Source organism: Brachyistius frenatus, unplaced genomic scaffold, assembly GCF_029030835.1.
Source record: "Brachyistius frenatus isolate BFR_SWC_R1_liver_20210118 unplaced genomic scaffold, ASM2903083v1 Contig_90, whole genome shotgun sequence".
Classification (NCBI taxonomy): Eukaryota; Metazoa; Chordata; class Actinopteri; family Embiotocidae; genus Brachyistius; species Brachyistius frenatus.
Window position 1 is genome coordinate 898,682 of NW_027210689.1, and position 23,942 is coordinate 922,623.

Genomic DNA, 23,942 nt, shown 5'->3' on the forward strand with positions numbered 1-23,942 from the left:
GGAGCAGTTTAAGACCTTTTAAATATATGGACAAAAGGAGCCAGGATTCAACCAAGGTACTGGCCAAGGTGGAGCTAAAGGTCAGATCTGTACATTTTAATCATTTATTCATTTATTTTCCATGGCCATTGTGTGTCCCTACAGCGCTTTGGCATCCCATAGCATCTGTCTTCTGTATATGACAGAAGCCTGATCTGGTCTTTGCTGTCTAAAATCAACCCAATGTGACAATTGCACATCATGATGTACAACTAATACCTAGTACCTAATTTCGACATCATTTCTACTGCAAAATGACAAAATTGGGTATTTGTGGCATTAACTTTTTCTTTTAGAATAATAATTCCTTCCTTAGTAATAATGCCCTGTTGTGAGCCTGATGAAGACCTCTGGGATTATAACCTCTGCTTAAAGCACAAAGTAATTTACTAGATTTTGGCAACAGTTACATTGTGTCTTTGTTTTTGGCTATATGTACTGTCATTAATCAGACATAACTTTGCAATGAATTGCTGTTTGAATTAAGTTTTCCAAGAGACTGAAGTTCAGTCATCAAGACATTCCAGTGATAATAACTTCATAACATACAGACAATATTTTTGTATAGAACATGAAACGTTTCCAAGTGTAAATAGTGGGATCAAAAGTGTGAGAAGATTAATCATATTTTGTATTTGTTCAGAATTTGATACATTTTAATATTATCACCTTCATAGATTTGAGTGATTTTTTTTTTTTTTTTTGACATGAATAACCTCTATTATCCAAACATGATGTGATAATGTTCCAAAGAGATGTGAGAAATGTTGTCTTTAAGTGCTCCATAAATGTCCAATGGGGTTGATCAAGGGTGACTGTGGGGTAAAGTCCATGACAGTCAGAAGTCATTGGTCTTCTTTAGTCTTCAACTAGTTCCTTAAAGCTTTGAGGTGTGTTTACGCTTATCCATCATTCACTGAAGTGCTGCTGTTAGGTCACCCCAAGTGTTTGGCCATGTTTCCCCTCCTAAGAATTGTTTTTGAAGCTGTACTTGTCCTCTGAGATCACTACTAGACAGCTTTCTTTTGACAGGACTTAAGCTAATCGGAGGTTTGCGTTCTTATTCTTTTTTCTTCATCACAGATCTGTGATGAAGTCATTGTTTTATCTCTCAGTGATCAAAGCTTGATGTATTTATCTTTTGGTCTGATCCTGATCCTGCTTTGGATACAACTTACCCAGTCTCTGCAGTTTCATAATTGTCTATATAGTCTAGACTCTACACAAAGTCAATACTATCTGTGCTTGTGACAACCCTACATTATATTGTTTAGCGCCTCCCTTAAGGCTGTTCAGGTAAAGGTATGTACAATATATTTCACCCAGCATGTTGTGTAGTGTCATCATTTTTAAAGCTTTCTACACAACAAGGACAGCAAAATAAATAAAACCTGCTTTAATGTGACGGTACAATGGGGAAGCACCAGGTCAACTATAAAAACAGGAATGAGAAACCAGGGGCTGAGTAGGTCGCCCAAGATGCATTTCCTTTCACACTGCTAAAAGAATGTGGTCAAATGTGTCCCAGACCACCTCCGCATGTGGTCTGTGCAGATCAGATCTATGTGCCCCTGAATGCTTCCTGGGTGCATTCACACATGTACTTTTATATGACCTGATCAACCAGGATGAATGTTTATGCCAAGGGAGCTCTGTTGAGCCATGCATTACTTTAGTTCTCAGTAGTGAAATCATGAAATCATTATTTCATGAGTTTCTTTACAAATATAACTATTGGGGAAAACATTAATCACATCATTCCTACAGCTGTCAGATGTATCATCAAGTACAGCAGCTTTAGAATCAGGTATAAGGCCTGATTTATTTTTTAGATCACTTCTCTAATAAATCTCTCTGAGCTAAATTCAGAAATTATTTAACCTAAGCAATCAACACACCTATTTGACCCCATCTCGACAAGACTGTTCAAGGATGTTTTATCCTCAACACTTCCACACAAGATCAGTTCAGTCTTTATTAACAGGCTATGCACCAAAGGCTTTTAAAGTTCCTGTAATTAAACCTCTTCTTGAGAAGCCTGGATTCCTGGATTCTGGAGTTAAAGTGTATCACAGCAAATAACCTTTCAACAGTGAAAGTTACCAATGATCTTCTCATTGCTTCACACAATACACTTGTCCTTTTACTTGTCCTACTGGATCTTGCTGCTTAATGTGGATCTCTGTGCTGGTGTCTCAGTAAGCCATGACAGTGAAGCAGCTGGCACACAAGCAGGACCTCTTATATTAGGAATGCAGCCATCATTGATACACCTGTGCTTCACCCACAATGACATGTCAAAATGTCTGCCATGAAAAAGGTCTTTAGCCAGGCTAGATCAAATCTGGTAAAGCTTTATCTTGTCATCAGGTCCGAAATTTCAAAATACTTTCCCAATTGAAGTTCCAAATTAAAACTTTATTATATCATTTGGTACTATTCAAAACCATGGACAATGTTCAATCGGTACCCTTCAAAATTCAAAACATACAACAGCAACCAGAGCAAGTTTTTCATTTTATTCGATTTCATTACCCATTTGTGGTGATGAAAGGAATATGTCAATACATATAGTTTCTAATAATAAATGAGTAATCAATTGATATTTACTTGGGTTTAAAGGGAGCTTTCCTGTCAGTGAAATTTATATTATCCCTGTAATCAACATTAATTAGTTATAAAGATTCTCAGGAATTGTCCCAGGAAATTATTAAACAAAAACGAACTCCTCCTGGTCAACCACTTTTTAAATCTACTGTAATCAGTTGTCACAGGTTGCATGCAATATATAGTCTGCTGAGATTAATGAACTATATAGCTGTTAATTAGTACCTGTGTTAATATTATTGATTTGTTCATTTTTGTCAAATGAATGGGTCAAAAATGAACTTTCACAAGATTACTGAGTTACTCAAAACTTAATTTATTTATCACAGTACAAGAACAGAATGTTTTATTGACAACTGTTAGAGCCATCTAAAATAATTACATTTATAATTTATCTTAGATCACAAGTGCAAGTAGTTAATGTCATTTCTTTAAATTACAGATAATCTATGTAATACTGACTGACAACAAGGAGACAGGCACTATTGTCATCATCACCATCGTATTGAGCAACATCCGCTCTCTACAAATCCAACCCTACTGACTTCATTACATGTTCATTAAAATGTATGTTTAATACTAAGTGTAAATCATACAAGACAAACTGACCCTGTGAACTATGTTCAATATTTATATTAGGTGGGATATAATTTATGCAACATGAATGTAAAAAGATGCAAATATATTCATGTATATTTGTGTTACATCGTATCAAGTTAATATAAAGAATGGAATCAATATGGTAAACACTGTTTATAAACCTGTTCACATTCCTAACACTTGCCTAAAAGCTCCATGGAACATTCACAGACAACACTTAAGGTCTGGAGTATCCTACAGAATCAGCTTAAGCAGATTTACATGATCAAAATGGCAAGTATTTATAAGACCTGTGCTATTGCTAGTGCTAGTTGTTTGAAACTTTACTACAGCTTCGTATTACTCATGATTTGATATAGCACCCTGTTTGATAGACCTGTGCTTTCAAGTTCAGATACTTAGCTACAGTTAGCCCTGTTTGGGTCTATCTCAGCGAGGCAACTTGCACCGCTCTACCTTATAAATCTTCCGAAAATCAACATTTGTGCCACTTCCCCCAAATTAATTTTCGAGTGTAAAATGGGCTCATTCTAATGCCGGCAGTTCTGGACATTTGAGGAAAACATCCAGTACAACTGTGTAGTGTGTTTTTAGAGGATAAGAAAAACACAAACAGACAATCACAATGACAAAACCTGATTGGATACCTATTAGTTACTAATAGCAGCTGACTGTCTGTGAAGATAATGGTACATCACATCTGTGAACCTACACCAATCAATCTCATCTGAAGAGTATTTAGCATGGGAATGAAATGGCTTCAAGAATCTAAAGCCATATAAAAAAAAAAAAAAAAAAATACATTATCATGGGATTTTTACTGTAGCTCATCTAATGCAAAAGTTTAGCAAGGAAGCTGCATTTGAATGAGTGCTGGTCAGCTGATACTGCAATAACTAAATACATTTAAACAAGCAGGTAGTGGCTTGAAGTACCAGCAAAAATTCATAATGTTTGTTTTTGTTTTTAGTATTTTATTACTTCATGTAATGTTTGTGTTTGTACTTGTATATAATCTTTAATTTGGGTAATATAGGATTGGCATCAAATTACCTTAGTGTTTGGGTTTTTGTGCCAATGTAGTTATCTAAAAGACAAACGGCACTCAACATCTCAAAAACAGCTTGATGCAAAGTGTAAATAGTCAGTTTCGTTCTATATAATTCAATGCCACTATTACCACTATCTGCATTGTCTCATTAATGAAATATGTTAAATGAAATTATAATCAAGTGAGATGTGAAACTGATAATTAAATGAAGAAATGGGTTTCTAAGAATAAATCTGAAATAAAGCTCTTGTTCAAGATTAAAATGAATGTGTTCACCCAGGGTTTACAGATAACTGCTCCGAGGCCAGTGACAAAAAGAAAGAACATTTAAGTAACATGCAAGCACGAATTAATCTAGGACATTGTCATTTTCATGGTCAATTTAAGAATCACATTTTTCTGAGCTACAACATTTCAAGCTGGAAAGTCATTCCTAACACAACAGTCATTATCATAACATGGATAGTTCTAACAGATAGCATTAAATGACATGCAAGCTGGCAGTTATGTTTTGTGACATACATGGAGTCATCACTGACACAGGAGTCTGAATCCAGGACGACTGTCTGCCTTCTTACAACAAACTATGATAACTTCATTGATTGAGTTAGGCGGCGAGATGATGTTGGCATATGAGCACTAAAAGAAGTTGTGTGCAACACTTTGTTCTGAGCCATTAAGTAAAGTTTAATAGGAATTAGGTTCTTTCTCAATTTGTTTACATTTATCTATTGATCTGATACCTATTAAAGTAACAGACCCCTTAATCTCTGAAATTAGATTCATTCACAGATTCTGAAAGTGTTGCATCTGCAGCTGTGTTGCAGCTACTTTCCTTGGTTGGAAAAACATCCAAACCGTACAGTTTTGTCGACCAGATTTAGAATGAAGATGTAATTTTTTTGTGCCAGAACCAGAAAAATGACAACAGAAAAACTGTCACAAAAATAGCCAATTAACACAGCCTTACAGGTTGATTTAACTTGATTTACAGGAATACCTTTGAAAACAACATTTCAGAGAAAAAGATCAACGGCTCCAAGCAAACACTACCACAGAAATCAATGAGTATTCATGTAAAATGAAATGACTGATTGTCTGAATGTCAAACTGCTACATTTGGAAATGTGGTTGGGTGATTTCTCAGCGCTTCCAGTACTTTGTCTTAAATAGAGATTGTTTTCTAAAATGTTGGAATCTTTCCTTTAATGTGTAGGATTTAGTGGCATCTAACGGGAGGGTGCAGACTGCAACCCAATGAGTTCCAAGGAGAACTCATGGTGGTCTTTGAGTAACATAAAAACGTGAAAGTCCCTCTCTCAAACCAGTATTCGGTTTGCCCATTCTAACACAGAGGGGGAAGAGGACCTGCTCCCTTTGTAGATATGAAAGGCTCATTCTTAGCCAACAAAAAGACAACAATTTGTAGTTTACCTAATGAAAACATTATTATGAACATTAGATTTGATTTTTTCCAATAGATCCACCTAAATCCTACACAATGATCCTTTTTAGTGCTTGTTTTGCTGACATGATGGGCAGTCTGTCATGACTTAATCAAGAGTACTTGTACTCTAATCAGTCTACTTGTAAAAACATGAATCCAGATGAGAATGATTCTGGAGTCATTTCAATGTTTAGATTTATTTTCCAAAAGCATGAAACTTCTTGGCTATTGCAGCAATAATCACTGCCATCAGCTTTGAATGGTTTCTGGGTACATCTTTGTGGCATCACAAGTGAGAGGACGTCATTATTATTTCTGCCTATAGAGATGGCCAATATTCACTGTTAGAAATTAAAATGGCCCTGGATCATGAAATTAAAGTTTGATACAATATATTATTGTATGAATTGTGCTTATCATGACATAAACTGTCTGGAGTTTCCTTCCCTCCATTCTGGATGAACTCAAACATATGTAGTTTCAGTTAGGTTCTTTCAGGATCAGGATTTATTTTTGCTGGGCCAACACATCATTAAAGATGTTGAGGAAGAGGTGAACATGATACTCCTTGAAAACCAGTGATGGACGGAAACGGATTGATCGCTCCCCACATCCTCCCAGCAGGACACCTGTCAATGACAAACACTGTTACTATATATCCACACTGTTGACTGGTGTCCACCTTCATGTAAACATTGGTGGTAAAAACTACAACTTGTTTTTAAAACTAATTTACACAGTGCAAATCACACACTTTCAGTTTGAATGTAGTGATGTAAACTGTTCCTTAGACTGAGTTATTAAACACTATGAGATTAGGTATATCCAGGTTCATTGCCACAAGTGCTGTTACGGTTCAACGCCCTAAAAAAAGAATGTTTAGTCATCACTTTCTACCATTTAAGAGCTGTGTTAAGTTACTGATAATGCAAAGAGAATTATAGAAAAACCATTTTTCTCAGTAAAGAACAGTTTAGTACATCATCCTTTAGTTTTGGAAAGCTTGCTGTATTGCCAATGCATCCTCGTATCAGGGGCTAACCTGCAGGGCCAAACCATGAGTGTCCGCACCTTAAACTAAACTGCAGTACCCACTCAGCATGAGAGGGTGCAAGAATGAAAAAAACAACAGCCACCCAAGTTAGAAAAAAAGCATGAATGTTAAAATATTTTTATTATAATTTATACCTCTGTCCCTGGCCTTGAGCAGGAGTTTGTCGCGAGTTGCATCATCTTGGATATCAATGGCACAGAAGGTCCCCTGTCCTCGAGCTCGGCTCAACATGCCAGGGTACTGTGCCTGGGGATCAGACAAATGTAGGTCATGTTCACACACATTTAGGTCATAAACACACTGAGCATGACCCGAGCTAAAAAAAAAAAAAAAGCCATGATTATGATTGAGAACATAAAATATCAAAAAAGCTACTCTGATCATTGATTCCAACTTACACAATAGTTTAATACCCCCACACATATTTAGGGGGTAGCTAACTCAGTATTAATAATATGGCAGGATGGCAGCATGGATATTGATTTTATCATTACTACCGCTCATCTCAATTCTCCCTACAGGTGCCATACTTATTTGACAGGTTTCTTTTTACTACTGTGTGGGAAGAATAAATTCAGAACAAAATTTTTAAAACAATAAAATATAAATTAATATTCTGCTGCAGCAAAAGCAATTAAATAAATGGCAAAGCTGCTTTATGACATGTAAAATATATACAATTCATATTGCATTATGCATGCTCTTATTCATTAATTGCTGACATGGGTCACTTAAATTCGGGGAGTGTAAACCTGAACAAGTTGTATTGAAAATTTAAAATATTTAAATTGAGACAAGTTTGGAGCACATACAATAAACTGTGACTTTAAATATGCACAAGCACAGTACCTGTAGCTCATAAAGGCCATTTAACAAGGCTTTCCCAGAACGGGTCACTTCATCCAGAAGGTTTTCTTTACGAATCACATTGAGAACCTCAGCCAGGAACAAGTTCTTTGATGGGTCACCCATCCATGTGTTGAAGATACGGTACGGCTGAAATAAAGACAACGCAAGTAAACACACTGCTTAAATAAAATATATTTATCTTATAAACAGCTTTTAACTTCCAACACTGAAAATCCAATTTAAAAAAAGATGGTCTTTCTTTAAGGTAATTTGATTGTACCCATGAGGTGGTTGTGTAAATTAAAAACTGCTGAGTTTTGTGTTGTAAGTCTTGTAAATAATGTGATGTGTGTCTTGTATTTTGCATGTCAGCTCAACCTGGGATCCATATCTAGTTTGGAAATCTATGCATGAACCTTCTTTGTTATGTACTGAATATGACTAGCAAAAAGTCCAAATGTGGTAACTGTGTTCAATAAATCCGATTTTCTTTCTTTTTTTTTTCTTTTTCTTTTGTGACTCGAATTTTATTCCAGGACAAAGACAAAACAAACAAATTACAAACCTTATCAGCCTGTAATTCATCCTTGTGGTAGTAGCCCCCAGTCAGAAGCTTCTTGCTGAAGGAGACGATGTCAGCAGGGTCATCCATGCCCCAGTGCTCATGGGCCCAAAATTTTCCCGTGGCCCCCCCACCAGTCTGAACTTCATCCACATGAAAAGCACAGCCATGCTAGGGTGATAAAAGATGAATGTACTAAGACATAGAAACATGACTTAGGTAGACAGATCATGAATACAAGCAAGAGGAAAGGAAGGAAAAAGAAAAGTTTTTAAAAAACAGACACATTCAGGGCCAAACTACAATTTTCAGTTCCACAAAGATGCACGGAAGACCTCCACTAGAACCTTGCATCCCAGCAGAGAAACCACTGTATGACTGTTGACATTGACAGGGCTTGCACACCCTAACTCGACAGCACATGCCAAATAACCATTGATGCACAAATGGTTTGCTGAAAAACTATCAAGTCTTCATGTCTAGTAGGTTAAACCAGTAAAAGACAACCAGTTTAATAAATTAAACTTTTTATACTGTACAAATAAAAATTCAAGAGGAAATCTTGTGTTAAAGGTACAAAAGCATCTGATCAATTTATTGCCTCTCAAGATGCAAAATAAATCTGTTCTTGGGTAAATTGTACACCGCATAATACAAGTTTTTCCATCCAAATGCTGTAGATGTCCTAAGAGTATTTCTGGATCTGAACTGCCACAAGGAATGATTGGATGTAAATTGTACTTTGTAAACAGCCCAATACCACAAATCCCTGCAGTGAGAAATGTGCTGTCAAAACGGGTTTTTTTATTTTGCAAAAAAAAAAGACAAAACTATCCACCAAAACTGTCCGTGTGTTTTTGGAGAGGCCTATTCATGTGCGCTCTTACCCACTGAAGTAACTCAAATAGCCCTTGGTCGGCTCAACTTAAAGAATAAGACCAAAATTGCATTGCACTGGGATATCTTTACAGACACACCCCTTGTTTTGATGTTCCACCCATCTCAGCGCAGCACGGCTCAAGATGCAAGCATAGTTAAAAAGTAACTTGAGAGTATTAAATTCAAATTCCCTTGGATATGCACTTACACTAGCTTTGGGCTGGTACGAAATTAGGGCACTAAAATTTTGACATGGCATAATGCTCATGGGCGTGGCTCTATCTGTCTCTAAAAATGTCATGACTATCAGGGAGCTAAGTCCAGTGAAGTAAAATAAAGTTAAAGTCATAAGAGGCTCAAACAACATAGTTACAAAACCAGACAACCAACATATTTATGGTATTAATAGTATTATGTATGAGTGAGTATTCACTTTGTGGTCAATTAGCACTCAGTTCACCTACATTAGTCTGTCCTCATTGTTGTATAATAAAATGCATCCCAATCCAGTGTTGATTATCCAATCACTCCTCTATTGAAAGATGTTATTTTACCAAGGGACGGCTATTACAACCTATGACTCAAAATACTTGATGCATCTCATGTTAGCTTGCAAACCAGTTTGTCTTACAAGTTGATGCACCTCAAAATAAGCGAAACATGCTGAGAACTTCTAAAAACTCTGTTGCAATAGTGATATCTTTTACCTTGCGTGCAATGTTACGGAGTCTTCCGAAGAAGTCTGGAGAGGCGTGGTTATCTCCGCCTTCAGCTTGAATTGGTTCAATAACAATCCCTGCCACTGGCTTACCCTTCTGCCTCCACTTCACAATCAGATCCTCCACCTAGAAATGCACACAAGAGTCACAATGCACAAGCACACCATTTAATTTCCTATTTTTGTTAGAAGAGCCATTTTCAGGTTTTAATATTAAAGACTAAATGAAACATTTCAATAAATTAATATAAGAAAAATGGCAAAACTTACTATATATTAGCCAATACACTGAAAATATGAATTGGTTAAATGTGAATAGAAAGAGATTTTTAGTGTTATAGTTAAAAACTCAAAACTTAAATAACTCTGAACTCAATTTTTTTTTTAATGTAATTTATATCTTAAAAGATCTATTGATTAATGAATCACCAAAGGTTATATAAATATGTATAATTACCAAGAATCAAGTTTTGAATATTCTTTAGAAATTGTCTATTTTCCTTGCAAGGCTATGGTAAATTAGAATCAGGAACTAAATACAAGTTAATCAACCAACTGCTGTGACTGCCGTCTGGGCTATATAGAATGTAGGCCTACTTTATGACTGTGCACACATGCCAGCACTAGGTCCAAACATATATACAGAGCTTTATTATTTGTATGACTTCAAAGTGCTTTACACTAGGCCTCCATTCACCCACTCACACACACAAAATAAACATTCATACACAAATGGCAGCAGAACTTGCCATTGGGAGCAACTTGGGGTTCACTGTCTTGCCCAAAGACATTTCAGCATGTGGATAGCCTACACACAGCCTACCTCCTCCAGACAACGAGCCTCTTCCTGGGCATTCTCTCTGGCAAACTCTTCCAGTGGGTACTGCAGTTTGGGGAACGGGGCAATCGGCCAGTCGAATGATGGCACATCCAGCTTGTGAATTACTTTGGAGTGTGTTGTTGCCAAGCAACCTTAACAAGGCAAACAGATTGTGTAAGCCACAATCTATAATGTTGGAATAATAACTCATGTATCTATCCAATTAATCTAATAATCATTGCCAGTTTTATACTGTATATTCACTTAACTTTTGGTGTTACCAAAGACTTCAGATTTCCATAGTCAGGGCATGTGATGATAATACCTAACCCAATTCTACTAGCTTTGAAAATGCAACTGTGGAACATTATTTTGTTACATATATTTGAGATTTGTCATGGTCCTGCCCTTTTAGTTAGCCTTGGTATATTTCCTATTTTGTTCACCCCATGTGGTTTGGTCTGTTTACTTCCTGCTTATTTTATTTATTCTAGCAGGCTCATCTAATTCCACATAGGAAAGAAAAAAATAGGCCGTTAACGTGCAAGGCAGAATAATCAAATAGAGCTGTATTCCAAATTATGTACTATCCTAATTACACGTACTATTTTTGAGCGCACTGTTAAGTTTGGTAACATGGAGTGCACTAAAAGTAACCAGATGGTGAACTCAAAATGGTCCAAAAATTTTGTATAAAACACTGGACACTTTTCACCCTCAACGCTGCACTATACAAATACACGTTGTACACGTCCACACAAGTGTTTTAAAATTTTACTAAGCACCACTATGCTGATGTTGGACAGAAATCACATTTAAGTCAAATTTGGGTGTCTGAGCATCAGCCAGTGCGCAGCTCTCAGACAGAGGTCTCTGTCAAGAAAATGCTTCATCCTGACCCGATTCAATAGATCTAGATCGTTAGGGGAAGAGCTGCTATACTGGTGTAATATCTTCAGTATAGCACAATGAGGAAGCTCTAAGTTCCATTTCTTCATCTCACTACAGTAACAAATCTATTAGAGAACACTGATATTTATATGTATGCAAGTATTTAACATACCCATTGTTCTTCCATGAAAACCTCCCATGAATGATAAAATACTAAGGTCTGGGCAACCTGGGGTCTGAGATAGAAAAAGGAGGGTGAGCAGCAGCAAAAATGCAAACATTTAATACCATTTAAGGAGAAATTGCAAAAAATTATGAGAAATAGTGAGACCTGGTTTATCATGCAGGAAGTCAGGTCTTCTTCAGATGGTGTTTTGTGGCCTCGCTCCTTGTTCTAAAGCAAAAGTAAATATGGATAGGAGCTTGATACAGAGGTGGAGCTGAATTCACATTTGGTTCAATAATATTTAATGTTTCCGGTAGCTCTCAAGGTTGAGTACATGTGTGTTGAATATCAATTTGTTATTGCTAACATAAAAGAAGCTTATTCGGCTGGTTTGGTGGAGTTCAGCTGCGAATAAATGTAGCTCACTGACACTTACATTTTTTCAAAGTAGCTCTCAGAGAAAAAAAGTTGGAGACCCCTGACTAAAGTTCTGTTAAACATTATATTTCTCTCTCTGGCACACAAATGTATGTTTTTAAATTTTATCGAATGCAGCAACCCTAGCCAAGAAAACTGAGCACATCATATTTGACTCATCACAGGGAGTACTTTCCAGCAATGAAAACAATGTTACGCTCTTGGCATCGTGGTTCTCTTAAGTTGGATTTATCACTATCCAGTTGCATTGTGGGAAATGTTGGATCTAGCATTTTTGGAGCTTGAATTACAATCTTGATTTTGGCACCTGGTTTGGATTTAGTTTTTTCTTTTGTGGCGACATCAGATAACATTACTGACAAAAAAAAAGTAGGTTACTGAGTGCAAAAGGCTAATTAAAAGGTAGCACAACCAAACAAACAAACCAGAATAACAGTTATTTAGCTGGGGAGGCGACCATTTCACTAACTGGGGGTTACGGCCCAGGATTCTGCAAGTAGTTGAGGAATATTTACTTTGCATAATACAATAATAAGGTCATTAGTCCATTTGTCTTTGGCATTATTTCGTTTTTATCTGTTGACAAATATGAGAGATTATCATAGATGACTGCTGAAAGTTTGAAAAATTGGTCTTTTTCCACATTAACTTTGTTCTCTCTTTTTTCTGTCTCCCAGCATAATGAAGGTGCAGTTTAAATAATGCTTCATGCTGTTATAAACATATTTTTTTCACACAGTCTTCTAGTTTACACTATGTTAACCAGGTAACTGTTAACATGGCCTGGATGTGAACTCACTTACCCTGTACCAGATAAACATGGCTTTGTAAGCATTCTCATTGGAGCAAGAGCCACAGGCCATTGTCTGAACACGACTCATTCCACTCGGAGCCACCTGAATGAAAGTAAGACAGAAACAAGGAGGGGCGGTGAAGAAAAATGGATTGTAGTGCTGCTGTTTAAACACGGTCTACAGAAAGCTAAATAAAAAAACATAAAATCACAATAATAAAATTTTTATCAAAACGAATATATGTGTTAGTGTGCATACTTATACATCTGTGTGTGTGTGTGTGTGTGTGTGTGTGTGTGTGTGTGTGTGTGTGTGTGTGTGTGTGTGTGTGTGTGTGTGTGTGTGTGTGTGTGTGTGTGTGTGTGTGTGTGTGTGTGTGTGTGTGTGTGTGTATTGTGTGTGTATGTTTTACTAACCGACAGAAGACTTTCAGCGAGTTTGTCTGGAAAGTTCTCAGGTGGCAGGATTCCCAGGGCAGGTCGGTTCACAAATGCACTCTGAAGAAAACACAGAAAATACTAATAAATTCAGGAATACACACGCACGCACGCACGCACGCACGCACGCACACACACACACACACACACACACACACACACACACACACACACACACACACACACACCACCTCAGGGGACATCACATTTACTTCCCCCCACAGTGGGACTGTGTAGACAGATTTATGGCCCCAAAATGTAATACAAGTAGACAAGCCAAAACACACAAATTTCTTTGGTTAACTAACCACAATTTCTATGGAATTAAATTTGTGGTGTAATATTTAAAGAATCTCCCAAATATGAAAAAAAAATTCTGAATTTAAGAGAATAAAACTCAATAAGAAAAATTTCCTTTCAAAAGCAAAACAAACAAATGACGTGTAAATCATGTAAACAGTCTTTTACTTTTTTGAATTATTTGTTTACAATTAATTATTTTTTTGTTTGTTTGTTTAGATTTCCGTCTACTCCTTTGTCCATGATTACACTTTTGCTCTCACTGTCAGCTCACGTTTTGCGCTGCCTGACTTTTTGTTTGCTGTTTGCCGTTTTAATTGTGAGTTTTTTCAGGAGTGTGTGTCATTGGCTAATGAGTTTTTCTAATGGTCATAAGCGTCTGGCTGCAGACCTCCACTGCAAGGGAACTTCTGGTTGAGGCTCACGGTTGTCTTCAAAGTAACCACACATTAGTGACAACAGTAAGTTGCTAAATTGTATTACGTGAAACAGTCTGACTGTTGTGCTTTGTGCTGGCTGTTCTGTTAGGATAGCCAATACTATCAGTTTGTGTAAAACTTTAATTAGCATAACAACTGAATGTTACACATGTAGTCAGCCTATCTGATGTCTGCAAGGTATTGTATGCTAATGTGATTAGTGCCAGCTCATTAAGTTGTTATTGAGCAGCTAACTAGCTGCTTACAGTGTTACATGTGTGACACTGAACACACATTTTCATTTTTAGACTTCCTAGTTTGGACATTGTTACACTAATGATAGCCAGTGGTTTATTGTGAGTGTGAACAGCTCTCACAAACTGTATAAAGTTGTGAAGGAGAGATTAGCAGGAGACCAGCTGAGACTTTGTTGCTTTCCTCCAAAAAAAGGAGGAAGAAGATATTAACTGTTTTCTAACGGTCAGGCGTACTGAGATTTATACTACTAAAAAAACAACACTAATTGCTCATAAACAACAGTGGATTAAGATTTGCCAGCTCTGTGGAGATGATCTATTCCAGTCCCTGCTACTAAATATATTGTTGTTTGTTGCTACTGTTGCTGCTGTCATATTTTCATTACAGCAGGAACCTAATAGTAAGTCTACATTTCTGTATTATAGAGACTTGCTTCATAAGTCCAACACACAATTTGTTTTTCTGGTTTGTTTTAATTGTATTTGTCAGACTGACTGACTGACAGATGAACTGACGGACATCCACGAGATGAATGTGTCAGAACTGCAAACAAAAAGTCAGGGCAGGGCAGGTAAGGGCAAAATTCTGATCAGTGAGAAGGAAGCAGAGAAAACTGTATACAAAAGGACATACAATCAAAATGTAAAAGACCATTTGTTTAATTGCAAAAATACTTTGTTTTCAGGTCATTAAGTTTTACTTTTGAAATACCTTTAAAATGCTTTTACTACTCAGGAGTATAACCTCCATTCACTGATAACATTCACCAGAGAGATTTTTTTTATAAATCCACAATGTGTCTTTAAATGTACAAGAGGGAATTTTTTTTTCTTTTAGAAGGGGCCCATATTTTACACTAATCCATTGTTTAATTTGCAGACTTAATATTCATGAGTGGTGTTAACTCTCAAAAAACATCTCCATATAGGTTCTTTCGGGGGCTCTACCAAGAATAGGCTGTTTTGTGTATGTACCTTTAGGGGACATTGATATCAGTGGCCCTCTCTTCTGGTTGGGTGACTCTTTTCTGAGGTGATACATGCCTACTGCGACTTAATGACTGCTCTGTGCTTTCTTCCACATGAAAGATTGGCCAGTGGACCGTGCTGAGGTCCGACATATGCCATAAGCACAAAAATCATCACAAACATACAGCATACAAAAAGCTTGTCCAAACTTTGCCATTTGGGCGAGCTGTTTAGAATAAATATGGGTTATGTACATTTCTATGTCAACAGAGCCTCTTAACACATTCAAGTATTTATATAGCACCTATATATATATATATATATATATATATATATATATATATATATATATATATATATATATATAACAGACACACACATATATATATATGACATTCTGTATGTGGGTTGATAACCATTTGATCATTTTGCTTTCTCTTGAGGGGACATGCAGTCTTCTCTTTAGATGCAAGCTTTTTGGTGCCAAAGTCTTTGTGAACTTGGGAATAAGCAATGTCTTTGCTACTCAGACAGCAGTAGAAGCATTAGAGTGTTAATAGATGAAACCAGCAGCTTTTTGAAAAAGAAAAGTGGTGAGTATGGGATGTCAGAACTGTGGTCCATTAACATAATATATCCTTTGCCTGAACAGAATCTGCTATTTTCTGTGAAAATTGTATAATTTACTTTACTGGACTGCAATGTATCATTGAGTAAGATGATTCAATGCCCTTACCCGATTACACAAATTATCTTGGATGTGGAGAGGACCTACCAAATTGTTGGGATTGGTCATCAGTTTGAGGAGAGCAGGGTGGTTGTAGCCTAAGGGAAGACAGAGTAGGGGGGTGAGTTACAAAGTGGTGCGAATACACATACAATATTTACTTCTAAATTTTTTTTAAATGAGCCATTGTTTTTCATAGAGGATGTACAATAAAACTGAATACATCCCTGTGCAATATCACAAAAAATGTAAGTGGTTAAAAACTGTATCAACTTACAATAACTATTATTTTTAACTTGAAGTGAAGGGTATTTGATCTTGGGTACACTGTATAACTGAAAACAAGCATGCAAGACTGTAAATGCAGGCCCCAAAGTCCACCATCAATGCAACAAAGTGAATACGCCTCTGAAAACTGCAACAAAAGCACACACAGAAGTAATTAAGGCTAACCGTATTCAAAGAACCAGTGAACACCACTGCTAATGGACCATGGCTACAGATGGCAAGGAACTGTCAGTAAATAAGTTGATTGTTTGGTTTCATAGATAGAAAGAGCTTCAGTAAGCTACAGAAATTAAGCTGAAAGCATTTCGGTAGTTGAGCTGTCCTCTTTGGACAGTGTCAAGATCCAGACTCTAGCAAACTCATTAATCTTGTTATAAGTCTATATCGCAACACTTAGTCTTATGGCACAACACAAACTAATCATGACTCCATATTTTAGACATGTTATGAAGAAAATGTTAGTATGGACGATAAAATAATTTTGTCCATATCCTGTTATCAGTCTGTTTGTATGATATGCACTGTAGATGAGAGTATGTTTCTGTATCAACAGTGCAACTTGTTTTCTTTGCATGAAAAGAAAGCTTTGAATCTTGAATCTTACCTAAACTGATGTGACTGCTTTACATATTTGCAGTGCTGTTCCACTCCCAACCAGCAGAGTACAGTGTGGTACCATCATATGTTCCACTTTTATACATTCTCAGTATTACCACTGCCTTCTTTCGAAACTTCAATCTCACATCTGGGGTTGAATGAGCTGTTTTCCTTTTAACATATTAAAGTTCAGAAACATTTGTTACGCCATTGTTTCAGACTTAGTGAGCAATTCTGAACTGTTTTAATACACCGACATCAAACTCAATTTATGACCATAAATATCATATTTGATATGCCATTCTTAAACCCCTGGTCATATAAGAGAAAAAAATACTGATTACAAATTAAATGTACAAATTTAACATAACAAAGTAGGTTTTTTTGGACATACTTAAACCTTAAAAATGAAAATCATGTTTGACAAAATGCTATGCTGCCTATAGCTATCACACACACAAACAAATAGACACTTACACAAACAGATGCACACAAATAAAAGAGGGACAGCAATACAAAGAGAGAGCGAGAGAGAGAGAGGAAGAGAGGGGCAGGGGCGGGGGGGGGGGGCAGGAAATGAGGGGTTCTATTCTAATTCGGTTTTCCATTTAAGTCATTTGAATGCTGGAGGGCAAATCTGTAGTCCACAAACCAAGGAACTTCCCCCATAAGACAAATAGAACTCACACAAGACACATTGTTTCACAATACCCTCATTGTCATGTAAATGTATCCTTCGAACATTCAAAACACCATCAGTTATTCTGTAAAATGGTTATTACTAACAAATAACATCATTGTCTCAATAGTTAAACGATGGTCACTTTTGGAAATTATTTTCTGCGTTGTTTTGGACGCATTCTTCTGAGGCATCTACATGTCTTCTGCAGGTATATGAATTTCATTAAGTTATAAAAGCTTTGTGTGGAAAAACTCTGGTTAAAAAACAAGGGCATGTTAGCACTGACATTTGAAATGAAGGCTGAGGTAGAATTTTTTTTTTTCTCTCTGTTCTGTTCTGTTCAGAACCATAGTTACATAAGAAAGTAGAGCAGAAACAGTTACCAACTCCAGTTGTCAGGCCCTTTCAAATACTGAATTAATTAAGTGTGTGAGTTTCTGGCTACAACAAAAAACCCTCTGTCATGGAGGCCCTGCAACTTGGAATTGAAACCATGGTTTTGAAAAATAACATCAATTAGGCTGGAGATACTGCAGTGAAGCTGGAGTAGTGGTTTATTTTTGCACAACTGGATCTTTGATTATCTATTTTAAAAAGAGCATTTTTTTTTCATACCTGGACATTAGTCTTTTAATACAAATGTATTAAAAGACTAATGTCGATAAATATCGTGAAGGATCTTATTATTGTTGTGAAAGACTTAGGATGCTGTAGGATTTCTACTGTTCAGTGTTAAATTGAACAATAATTGAACAATAGCTCCCCATAAATCTTACCTATATTATCTTTGAGTGTCATTACAGGCCAAGTTTAAAATTACGAGCATACTGATGGTAGTTTTGGATTTGTATCCTTGCACCAATGTGATCAAATTCCCTAATTTGTTGAGCATTTGATTGTATTAGCCAAAATCAGACAATGTCAAATAATTTGATCCTTTTATAAGATGTATTGATACTGCAATATATAGCTTGGATTTTTTGCAACTGACCGATTGGGATGGAGGAGATCTGAGTGTAAACATCCAGCATGCGGTTGCCGTCCACGTCCACCAGGTAGTTCCCTCGGCTCTCCTCATAGTTACAGAAGAAGTTGACAGCACCAACATTCTGGGAAGAGACATGTTCTGTATTAAGGACACCATACAGTAAGTACGTATCGGTCATGTTACTCCTGCATTAACTTGGCAGCAAACACACGGACAACAACAACAAATACCCATGCCATGTGACACACAAATAATTTGACTGTAAATACAAAAAGTTGTGTGTGGTTATGTGCTTAAATTGAACTGAGGCTTCAAGCAGACAGATGCTTCTATTTTTGTAAGATGTAAACAACTAAACAGGGCATTATAGGTGTATATACAAACATACTTATTGTTATCACTGTATTCCTCTAGGTTTTTAGATCTCAGATGAACCAGGTGGTCCCTGGGTTGAAACAAGACCATATACACTGTAATGATGGACAGCGCTACTATATGTGGAACAGCAGTTGCGCTCCAAGGTTTATTTAACTAGTTCACTGAGTTAACATAATTGGAGAGCCTATCTGGCCCCACACACACACACACACACACACACACACACACACACACACACACACACACACACACACACACACACACACACACACACACACACACACACACACACACACACACACACACACACACACACACACACACACACACACACACACAGGCACTGTGTAGTCTCAAAAAGCTTTACACAATTTTAGTAAAGGAGATAGAAAATTGTGCGTATTCACTGTCTGATATTTCACTGTTGTTTGCTAATCTCCGCAGCACACGTCACTGTCCAGATAAGGGCACATGTATCTGTTGTTTGCTAAATCTCCGCACACGACACTGTCTCGGGGACAACTCCAGATAGGGGCACATGTATCACAAATGTACAGGCAGTGACTATTGGCGACATCACGGCGCCAGGTGCACAGCCAAGGCTACCGGCATGCAGACAACACACCGGGCAGAGAGCCAATTGAAGGAAGCCACCACCCCAGAGGAACTGCCTATACAATGTACTATAAAATACAGGAGCCAGGGACAGACAGTCAGTCAGACTTCGCGAACTGACACATTCTGTTGTTGTCAGGGACACATGGTCTGGGCTCCTAGCTAGAGATCTGATACTCTGATGCTTTTATAATAGATGCTTTTGAGACCAGCCGATTCTCTCCTATTGCCTCATTAAAAATACGCAGGACTGGGGGCTGACACATATTGGCGTTGTACTAGCATGAGCCCAAAAAGTCCAACAAAATGTACACAACGCCTTTTTGATACAATATACAAAATTAATGACACCACAAAAGTTGGTCTATATTTCCTTAATTTTCAGCTTATAAAGTAGACATTATGCAAGCCAGAAAGGGAACCCGTTCCCTGTTTTAAGATTAAAGCTTACATTTTCTTTATGATAAAGCTCATAGGTAGAGCTGGCTCAGGTGATCCTAACCCATCCCATAGTACTGGTGCTATAGCCTCGGCTGATGGGGGACCTCCATGCCTATCCTCCTCTACTCTCTTTCACTCTGCATGCATTTATATGTCAATATTAACTTTGTGTCTGCATTCTAAAGGTATCTCTGGTTTGGAAGCTGCATTTTTTTTTTAATCTGTGGTTATTGGCCCCATCAACCTGTCTAGTGTTGATTGGTTGTTGTTTGTCTATACTGTTCTTTTCACTCTATTGTACTGAGTTTGGTTCTGTTAGACATTTCTTCCAAAAAGGGAGTTTTTCCTCCTGACTGTCGCTTATTTGGGAAATGTTGAATTGTTGGGTTTCCCTCTACATGTACTGTAAAGAAAATGTAATAAACTGAAAGTGAGTTGTACTTCATTCAACTGGACACGTCCTCATCTCCAACTCACTTGGGACACAGACACACACATACCAGCACACACATTTCAGCTCACCTGAATGTCTCCCAGTTGTTTCGTCAGCTCCTACAGAAAAAAAAAAGAAAAAGTTTTTGATACATATTAGGACCTGAGGGGGTGGTTGGTGATGGAATAATAGAATGGTGTGTTTGTGTGTGTGTGTCTTACTTGTGAGCGTGGCCCAGGGACTGTAGTTTTCATGGAGGGTCCATCATAGTCAAACTCCACCTGGGTCTTTGCAGCTGCCTTGCTGACAAATCTGTACCCTGATGGAGAAGGCATAATAAATAACATAATTAAAAAAATTTACATACACAAATATTCAGTGTTTAGTGTTATGTGTTTTCACATGTGAACATAATTTGGTTTGAGATTTCTCAATAAGCTTCTTGCACGTTTTGATCATCTCTATATTCTGGGTGTGGTGTTTTAGTTGAAAACAGGTTTCTGTTCACTGCCTCATGGAAAGGTAAATCGTCAGCAAAAGCAATGTAGTAGTCAATCGGTAAAACACAAATATAATGATGCTTCTACACACTGAATTCTGTCACAGCAGAAAACAAAATAAAATTGTTGTCATTACTGCTTTTCAAATGGACAGAGTGCAGGCAAACACACAAAATACTTCTTTAAGAGCTAATTTAAAAAACAAAAACTGAAGGCAAATGTTACTGTTGTGATCACTGTATCTGATTAATGTTTTTGTTCAATAAAAAAATAGATCTGTTAAAATAAACTTGCAGGGAGCTATCGGTACAATGTGTGGATCTTTTTCGCTGATATCTGTGTACAAATGCAGCAGTGACAATACTTGAAATATGGTTGTTGTTGCAAAGAAGCTATAACATTTAAAATTTGGATTCTTCACATACATCTTCAACCTGACAGCAAATAATATTTATACAATCAACATAGTTTAAGGGCTGACATCCAAAATTAGTGTCAGCCATTCAGAATCCGAGCCAATGTAAAATATGGTTCTAATTTTTCCCTTTGTTCCTGAGTTATGGCATGAAATGCAATACATTATGATGTCACAGTTAAATCGACCTCGTGGTTTGTGTAGACAAAGCGTGAAGCAAATTTCTTTTTGTGGCGTGATTACAAACTAAGTCAATGCAAAGATGCAAATATATGCAAATTTGCATTGGGCAATATGACATGTCCGCGTGATTTGAAAGTGTTTCAACTTGAGCGAAAGATTTGTGTGTAAACCTATTAGTGCTGAGATTGTCATGATGTCCTAGAGAATCAGAACTGGAGGACAACCTTATTTAGGGCCATAGAGGGAGGGAGGGAGGGAGGGACAAGTGGAATTTTTTTCGCAGGAAGTGTAAGTACACTGCAGTCCTGTCTTCTCAACGTAGTTGTTACCCTGAGAGAGATGAGCATTGACATGCAGTGGGGGGTCAACAAAGACAAGCCCCACATCGCCACAATAGAGGATTCAGGATTAATTTTCTAACCGGCAAGTCTCTTTAGATATTTGATCTATTTTAAGAGAAACCTGACCAAAATGGCTACATCAGATATTTAATGCACAAGTACGCTATTTATTCATAGCAATCAGATTTTTCAAAACGCAGTGGGACCTGAAAGACATAAGGCTGATATCTAACGGTTGTGATTCTACTGGCTTCATAGGACCATGGCTTCCAGCAGGCTTTGAGAAAGCCAGTGCTGATATTGATGATGATGGGGTGGTGTAGGGTTAACAATAATGTGATAATGGCAGACTGTTGCACTGAGCTGCGCCCCAAGGCAACTCGCTGAATTTACCTATTCATTTAACTAGCAAAAATCCCCTTCTGTCCTGAGCTTTGGTGAATAATACGGATATGGGCAGCTGAGCTGGCTTTTCTTGGAATGATGGGTTCACCTTTAAGTCCTTTCCAGTCATGTACTGTTTAATCAAACAGCAAAATCGGATTTTGATTCTCTATCATGGTGGCCAAGTCACCATGGTAATCTAATGTCAGAAGAGTGACACACGTATCACAAGTCTGAACTGAATGCCGTCAGATTAGAAAGAGTGCAATGTAAAGGCTGCAGTAGCACAGGGTTAAATATACAGAGGAATTTTCTAGGATCAATGTAATTACATATTAATTATATTATATTATGTTGATTACATACAGTACATTCATATTTTAAGATTTGCTACTCTGTGGCCTGAATACAATCACTACTCCATCATATTAAAACACCTCGTTTAGAAAAAATAATGGAAGGCACAGTTCTTTTTTTTATTTTGGTTTTGATGGAAGCCATTTTCCCTATTTTAAATGCTGGCTTTACGATTTGCTAAACATCACAGAACAACCTATAGATGCTAGATATTAATCTCGGTAAATACATACTACACAGACGGGAATGAATGAATGCAATCCTAACATTTGACACAACTCTTAGAAAAAACATATTTGCAGTTATGTCTGAATCCACAAAATGTTTAAAAAGGAACTCAACAAAAGACAGGCCTGTGTGATACTGATTGACTTGAAAATATGATGTTATGAATGCAGGTTGACTGTGAAGATTATTGTAAAGTATAGTAAAGCCCTGGGGCCAAATAACAATCACAATTTACAATACAATAAACAGAAATATTTAAGAAAAGAGGAGAAATGAAACAGGAATATAGTATAGTATAGTATAGTATAGTATAGTATAGTATAGTATAGTATAGTATAGTATAGTATTCTACATAATATTAATGAAATCAGGAAAATCCTTCCTCAGCGTGACGCAGAAAAACTCATTCATGCGTTTGTTACTTCTAGGTTAGATTATTGTAATTCCTTGTTGTTAGGATGTCCAAAGTACTCATTAAAAACCCTGCAGCTGATCCAAATTGCTGACTCATACCTCACCATCTTTTTCTCTCCCATATCTTTTTCTTATTGTCTGTTGTCTCCATTCAGTTCCCTCACTCGCATAGTTTAAGTTCTTTCTTTTCCAGATGTCCCGCTATGGAGCTGCATGTCTCTGCTCTGCGCTTGTCGTCTCCACCAACAGTTCTTCTCTTCTATCTCTATGCTGTCCTTTTCTCTCTCTGCTCTCCTCTCACCCCAACCGGTCGAGGCAGATGGCCGCCCACCCCTGAGCCTGGTTCTGTCGGAGGTTTCTTTCTGTTAAGAGGGAGTTTTTCCTTCCCTCTGTTGGAGGCTTTTCTCCCTTAAAGAGGAGTTTTTTCCTCCTAGCTTATGTGGGAATTGTTGAATTGTTGGGTTTCTCTGTATAATATTGTAAAGTCTTGCTGTAAGGACTTTAATGTGTTAAGTGCCATGAAATAACCTATGTTGTGATTTGTCGGTATATAAATAAAGTTGAATTGAATTGAATTGAATTGAATAGTCGCATCAGTTTTGTTTCATTTTCAAAATAATAGGTGCGAGCAAAAATTATTAAGCAAACGTGATAGATGCAAACTTGTTTGTGTT

At 37.1% G+C, this 23,942-nt stretch overlaps 1 protein-coding gene across 2 annotated transcripts in view; it reads right to left on the reverse strand.

Moving 5' to 3' along the window:
* Positions 1 to 4,531: 4,531 nt before the first annotated feature.
* Positions 4,532 to 23,942, reverse strand: part of abat (4-aminobutyrate aminotransferase) — a 31,439-nt gene continuing 12,028 nt past the window's right edge. For both annotated transcript variants that reach the window (XM_069710146.1, XM_069710147.1), the window contains 14 exons: positions 20,668 to 20,765; positions 20,536 to 20,565; positions 18,583 to 18,700; positions 16,073 to 16,122; positions 13,332 to 13,412; positions 12,925 to 13,017; positions 11,849 to 11,911; positions 11,690 to 11,753; positions 10,630 to 10,778; positions 9,796 to 9,933; positions 8,213 to 8,380; positions 7,648 to 7,794; positions 6,933 to 7,044; positions 4,532 to 6,373 (listed from right to left, as the gene is read on the reverse strand). In XM_069710146.1, coding sequence (XP_069566247.1) covers positions 6,252 to 6,373; positions 6,933 to 7,044; positions 7,648 to 7,794; positions 8,213 to 8,380; positions 9,796 to 9,933; positions 10,630 to 10,778; positions 11,690 to 11,753; positions 11,849 to 11,911; positions 12,925 to 13,017; positions 13,332 to 13,412; positions 16,073 to 16,122; positions 18,583 to 18,700; positions 20,536 to 20,565; positions 20,668 to 20,765 — 1,433 coding nt within the window. In that variant the 3' untranslated portion in view covers positions 4,532 to 6,251. The remainder of the gene's footprint in view (positions 6,374 to 6,932; positions 7,045 to 7,647; positions 7,795 to 8,212; positions 8,381 to 9,795; positions 9,934 to 10,629; positions 10,779 to 11,689; positions 11,754 to 11,848; positions 11,912 to 12,924; positions 13,018 to 13,331; positions 13,413 to 16,072; positions 16,123 to 18,582; positions 18,701 to 20,535; positions 20,566 to 20,667; positions 20,766 to 23,942) is intronic.